Genomic DNA, 6,693 nt, shown 5'->3' with positions numbered 1-6,693 from the left:
AACAGATCCACAGATGACACAATCTCAATCACACTCCACACTGCCCTTTCCCACCTAGACAAAAGGAACACCTATGTGAGAATGCTGTTCATTAACTACAGCTCACCATAGTGCCAACAAAGCTCAACACTAAGGTGAAGACTCTGAGAAATAAACACTTCACCCTGCAACTGGATCCTGGAATTCCTGACGGGCCGCCCCAAGGTGGGGAGGATAGGCAACATTACCTCCACCACGTTGTCTCTCAACACAGGGGCCCCACAAGGGTGTGTGCTTAGTCCCCACCTGTACTCGCTGTTCACACACGACTGTGTGGCAAAGCACAACTACAACACCACCATCAAGTTTTCTGACGGCACGACGGTGATAGGCCTGATCACCAGTGACGATGACGATGAGACAGACTATAGGGAGGAGGTCAGTGACCTGTCAGTGTGGTGCCAGGACAACAACCTCCCCCTCAACGTCAGTAAGACCAAGGAGCTGATCATGGACTACAGGAAACGGGGCTACAGTGGAGCAGGTCGAGAGCTTCAAGTTCCTTGGTGTTCACATTAATAAGGACTTAAAATGGTCGACACACACACAAACAGTCATGAAGAAAGCGCAACAGCACCTCTTCCCCCTCAGGAGGTTGAAAAGATTTGGCATGGGCCCTCAAATCCATGGGCCCTCAAATCCTCAAAATGTTCTACAGCTGCACCATTGAGAGCATCTTGACCAGCTGCATCACTGCGTGGTAGGGCAACTGCACTGACTTTGATTGCATGGCACTACAGAGGGTGGTGTAGACAGCCTTATACACCACTGGGCCAAGTTTCCTGCCATCCAGGACCTCTATATAAGGTGGTGTGAAAGGCAGGCCCAGATAGTTGTTAAAATACTCCAGTCAAACAAGCCATAGACCCAAGCCATAGTTCTCTCTGCTTCCGCACGGCAAGTGGTACCGGAGCATCAAGTCCGACACCAACAGGCTCCTGAACAGCTTCTAACGGAGCGAATGGAATGGCATCAAACAGGAGTGCGTGCTTAGTCCCCTCCTGTACTCCCTGTTCACCCATGACTGCATGGCCAAGCATGACTCCAACACCTTAATATAGTTTGCTAATGACACATTAGTGGTAGGCCTGATCACCGACAACGATGAGACAGCCTATAGGGAGGAGGTCATAGACCTGGCAGTATGGTGCCAAGACAACAACCTCTCCCTAAATGTGAGCAAGACAAAGGAGATGATCGTGGATTACAGGAAAAGGATGGCCAAACACGCCCCCATTCATATCGACGTGGCTGTAGTGGAGCGGGTCGAGAGTTTCAAGTTCCTTGGTGTCCACATCACCAACAAACTATCACGGTCCAAACACATCACGAAAGTCGTGAAGAGGGCACGACAAAAACTTTTCCCCTTCAAGAGACTGAAAAGATTTGGCATGAGTACCCAGATCGTCAACAAGTTATACAGCTGCACCATCGAGAGCATCCTGACAAGTTGCATCACCGCCTGGTATGGCAACTGTTCGGCATCCGACCAAAAGGCGTTACAGAGGGTAGTGTGTAAAGCCCAGTAAATCACCGGGGCCAAGCTTCCTGCCATCCAGAACCTACAGTTGAAGTCGGAAGTTTACATACACCTGAGCCAAATACATTTAAACTCAGTTTTTCACAATTCCTGACGTTTAATCCTAGTTAACATTCCCTGTTTTAGGTCAGTTAGGTTCACCACTTTATTTTAAGACTGTGAAATGTCAGAATAATAGTAGAGAGAATTATTTATTTCAGATTTTCTTTCTTTCATCACATTCCCAGTGGGTCAGACGTTTACATACACTCAATTAGTATTAGGTAGCATTGTCTATAACTTGGGTCAAACATTTCGGGTAGCCTTCCACAAGCTTCCCAAAATAAATTGGGTGAATTTTGGCCCATTCCTCTTGACATAGCTGCTGTAAATGAGTCAGGTTTGTAGGTCTCCTTGCTCGCACATGCTTTTTCAGTTCTGCCCACAAATTTTATATGGAATTGAGGTCAGGGCTTTGTGATGGCCACTCCAATACCTTGAATTTGTTGTCCTTAAGCCATTTTGCCACAACTTTGAAGTATGCTTGGGGTCATTGTCCATTTGGAAGACCCATTTGTGACCAAGCTTTAACTTCCTGACTGACTGATGTCTTGAGATGTTGCTTCAATATATCCACATAATTTTAAATTCCTCATGATGCCATCTATTTTGTGAAGTGCACCAGTCACTCTTGCAGCAAAGCACCCCCACAACATGATGCTGCCACCCCCGTGCTTCACTGTTGGGATGGTGTTCTTCGGCTTGCAAGCCTCCCCCATTTTCCTCCTAACATAACGATGGTCATTATGGCCAAACAGTTCTATTTTTGTTTCATTAGACCAGAAGACATTTCTCGAAAAAGTACAATCTTTGTCCCCATGTGCAGTTGGAAACCGTAGTCTGGCTTTTTATGGTGGTTTTGGAGGAGTGGCTTCTTCCTTGCTGAGCGGTCTTTAAGGTTATGTCGATATAGGACTTGTTTTACTGTGGATATAGATACTTTTGTACCTGTTTCCTCCAGTATCTTCACAGGGTCTTTTGCTGTTGTTCTGGGATTGATTTGCACTTTTCGCACCAAAGTGCTCTAGGAGACAGAACGCGTCTCCTTCCTGAGCGGTATGATGACTGAGTGGTCCCATGGTGTTTATGCTTGTGTACGTTTGGACATTGCTCCCAAGGATGACCCAGACTTGTGGAGGTCTACATTTTTTTCTGAGGTCTTGGCTGATTTATTTTGATTTTCCCATGATGTCAAGAAAAGAGGCACTGCGTTTGAAGGTAGGCCTTGAAATACATTCACAGGTACACCTCCAATTGACTCAAATGATGTCAATTAGCCTATCAGAAGCTTCTAAAGCCATGACATTTTCCAATCTGTTTAAAGGCACAGTCAACTTGGTGTATGTAAACTTCTGACCCACTGGAATTGTGATACAGTGAATTATAAGTGAAATAATCTGTCTGTAATCAATTGTTGGAAAAAATTACTTGTGTCATGCACAAAGTAGATGTCCTAACCGACATGCCAAAACTACAGTATAGTTTGTTAACAAGACATTTGTGGAGTGGTTGAAAAACAAGTTTTACTGACTCCAACCTTAGTGTATGTAAACTTCCGACTTCAACTGCATATACTAGGAAGGCCCAAAACAATTGTCACAAACTCCACTCACCCAAGTCATAGACTGTTCTCTCTGTTACCGCACGACAAGCGGTATCAGAGCGCCAAGTCCAGGTCCAAAAGGCTCCTTAACAGCTTCTACCCCCAAGCCAAAATACTGCTGAATAATTCATCAAATGTCCATCTGGACTATATTCATTGACCCCTCTTTGTTTTTACACTACTGCTACTCACTGTTTATTATCATAATCACTTTACCCCTACCTATATGTACAAATTACCTCGACTAACCTGTAACCCCTCACATTGACTTGGTACCGGTACCACCGGTACCCCCTCATTATTTTTATTTAATTTAATTGAGTTACTTTTTTTTATTATTATTTGTTTTTATTGTTTTTACTTAAAAAAATTAATTATTAAATATTTTCTTAACTTAATTTTCTTATAACTGCATTGTTGGTTAAGGGCTTGTGAGTAAGCATTTCACAGTAATAGCTGCTCTATTCGCCGCATTTGACAAATAAAATATGATTTGACTTGATGAATTTGCTATCACAAAAGGGGTCCCCCGCACACTCACACGCACACACACACACACACACACACACACACACACACACACACACACACACACACACACACACACACACACACACACACACACACACACACACACACACACACACACACACACAGGCACAGACACAGACACACAAACACATACACACACAGTAGTGGAGCTTCTATGTCAGTAGTTTGCCACTGGGGGGCGACAGAGGCTTTGTCTATGTGTTGCCATAGAGACTGGATTGTACAGCAAGGTATAAAGAAATCCAAAGGGAAAGCTGCTTAAGTTCCTAACTGAAGATCAGAAAGTCCCTGGAGACAGCAGAGATAATGGCAGTAGATCTGGAGGATTATTTCCGTACTGTCTTTGAGGAACACCTCTTAATGTGAGTTTGTTTGTGTTTGTGTTAGTATGCTCTCTGCTAGTGGGGTTGAGAGAAGGAACACAGATTGATGTCCACAGAAGGTTCTGTGTGTATGCGTGTGTGCGTGCGTTTCTGCATGCGTACTTTCGTGCTTATGTGTGTAGGAAAGTGCCTGTGCGGGACAGAGGTCTGATGAGCGGAGCCACACGGATGATTGAGAAACAGAGAGAGATCAGAGAGGTGGATAAACAGCTCCAGACACACAGAGAGGTAGGAGCTACGTTCTTATTCATAGTACTCATAATCATGAGAACCTGTGACAAAAATGTGACTATCGTAGTTAGGGATATTGTGTGTGATATTGTGTGTGCACCTGGGATATTATGTGTGTGTGTGTGTGTGTGTGTGTGTGTGTGTGTGTGTGTGTGTGTGTGTGTGTGTGTGTGTGTGTGTGTGTGTGTGTGTGTGTGTGTGTGTGTGTGTGTGTGTGTGTGTGTGTGTGTGTGCGTGTGTGTGTGTGTTTCACAGGAGTTTGAGTTAAAGACGGAGAGTTTGCAAAGGCGGAGAGATGAGGTGAAGAAGAAGGAGGAGAAACTGAAGGAATCGCTGCTCAAATTTGACAAATTCCTCAAAGTTGGTGGCTAACACACACACACGCACACACACAAGCACTGAAACACACAGACTCTGGAAAAAACATTGTAATCAAATGTGCCATCTTGCAGGAAAACGACTCAAAGCGTGGTCGGGGTGAGAAGAAGGCAGAGAGAGAGAGGGATGCTGTGCGTCAGAAGGAGGGAGAGATAGAGAAACTGAAGGAGGAGTGTGCTGTCCTGGAGGCCTGGAGATTGAGGCTGCAGCGAAGGGTGGAGAAGAGTGCCTTCTACTGGACCTTTCTGGAACAGGTCCTCAGACTGGCCAAGGTACCCAAGCCTGGCATTCACTAAAAGCACCCTATTCGCACTACTGTGCTAAACTGAACCCCCCCCCCCTTCTGATCTGTTCTCAACTCCAGAGAATAACAAATAAAAGAACATACCGTGTTTCCTGTGGGATCATGGCACTTGCTTTCTCTTGGAAATTACATTTTTATAATCAAATAATCTACCAGCTCACGCGTGTTGCCTATGCCATGTCCATATCCCTGTTTAACCATAACCCTAACCCTAGCCTCAACCACAACCCTAACCCAAAACCTTAACCCTAGCCTCAATCCTAACCCTAGCTTCATGTCCACATCCCAGTTCAACCCTAACCCTAGCTTCAACCCTAACCCAAACCCTTACCCTAAACCTCTCCACATCCCGATTGAACATCCCGTTACCCTTAGCCTCAACCACAAACCTAACCCTAGCTTCAAATGTATAATGTGTACATGTGTGTGTGTGTATGTAGTATGAGGATGTGTGGGAGCTACTGGGGAGGTTTGCCACCCTGCTATCCACCAAAGAGCAGCTGCGGCAGAGGGAGAGTGAGGTGCAGGAGCAAGCTGATGGCCAACGGGGGGCGCTACAGAGACACACAGCGCAGCAGAGCTGCAGCATTCTGCAGAAGAATAACCTGTTGTCTCAGCTACAGACAGAGCTGGACCAGATACGCTCCAACGCTCTCAGATGGGTACCAGACCTGATCACGCATTCACAGGGTCGTCACTAGAGGGTAGTCACTAGAGGATCGTCACTAGTTACCACAGCCACAAAGTCATAATTATGGCTAAACCTGTTTCTACAATTTATCTTCTCAATATCTGTATTTTAAACCTAACGCTAACCTTAACAACACTATCCTTATGCCTATCCCTCACCTTAAATTAAGACCAAAAAGCAACTTTTTGGTGTCATTAATGTTTACGATCTAGCCAATATTTCTTTGTGACTGTGGTAACTAGTGACAATCCCTTTAGATGGGTCACGGATTTACAATTGATTATAGTCCATGTCTCTCTATCCAGAATATAAACAATGTTTTTTGTTCAGGAGAACACGTGGTATCACATCCAGACCACAGCGGCGAAGGAGACGCTTTTATTGGGCCAAATTAAAGTGGTGACCCTTAACCTCTACCACATGATGGGTGGGACCACAGGGCAGGAAAAGGGTGTGGCCATCGATGACACAGAGACACAGCTAAAGAAGGTTAGTGATGTTATTATGTCATAGATTGAGGTTTGTGATGCCACAGATGGACTATGTTTGTGATGTCACCGCTGGAAAATGTCAGTGATGTCACAGCTGGAGAAGGTCAGTGATGTCACTGTGATGTTACAGATGGAGGTTTGTGATGTCACAGATAGTAAAGGTTAGTGATAGAAATAGAATGAATAGAACAGACTTTGAACCTCTAACCCTGATACACATCAACCCACATCAACTCCATCATCCCAGACACCCTAGACCCACTCCAATTTGCATACCACTCCAACAGATCTATAGATGGGGAAATGTCAATTGCACTCCACACTAACCTCAACCCCCGAGAAAAGAGGAATACCTACACATCCGTTCAAAGGTTTGGGGTCAATTAGAAATGTCCTTGTTTTGAAAGAAAAGTACATTTTTGGTCCGTCAAAATGACATCAA

At 44.9% G+C, this 6,693-nt stretch overlaps 1 protein-coding gene across 1 annotated transcript; it reads left to right on the top strand.

Annotated features, from left to right (window-relative positions):
* Positions 1-4,004: 4,004 nt before the first annotated feature.
* On the top strand, positions 4,005-6,249 carry cfap73 (cilia and flagella associated protein 73; the record flags this gene model as incomplete). Its single annotated transcript, XM_064960314.1, has 6 exons — positions 4,005-4,135; positions 4,279-4,384; positions 4,643-4,747; positions 4,840-5,037; positions 5,510-5,731; positions 6,091-6,249. Coding segments are annotated over exons 1-6 (846 nt in total), but the record flags the coding sequence as incomplete, so codon positions are not given.
* Between the last annotated feature and the right edge of the window lie 444 nt (positions 6,250-6,693).

Source organism: Oncorhynchus masou, unplaced genomic scaffold, assembly GCF_036934945.1.
Source record: "Oncorhynchus masou masou isolate Uvic2021 unplaced genomic scaffold, UVic_Omas_1.1 unplaced_scaffold_2086, whole genome shotgun sequence".
Classification (NCBI taxonomy): Eukaryota; Metazoa; Chordata; class Actinopteri; order Salmoniformes; family Salmonidae; genus Oncorhynchus; species Oncorhynchus masou.
Note: the sequence above shows the minus strand (reverse complement) of the source record. Positions and strands in the feature narration are given on the sequence as shown.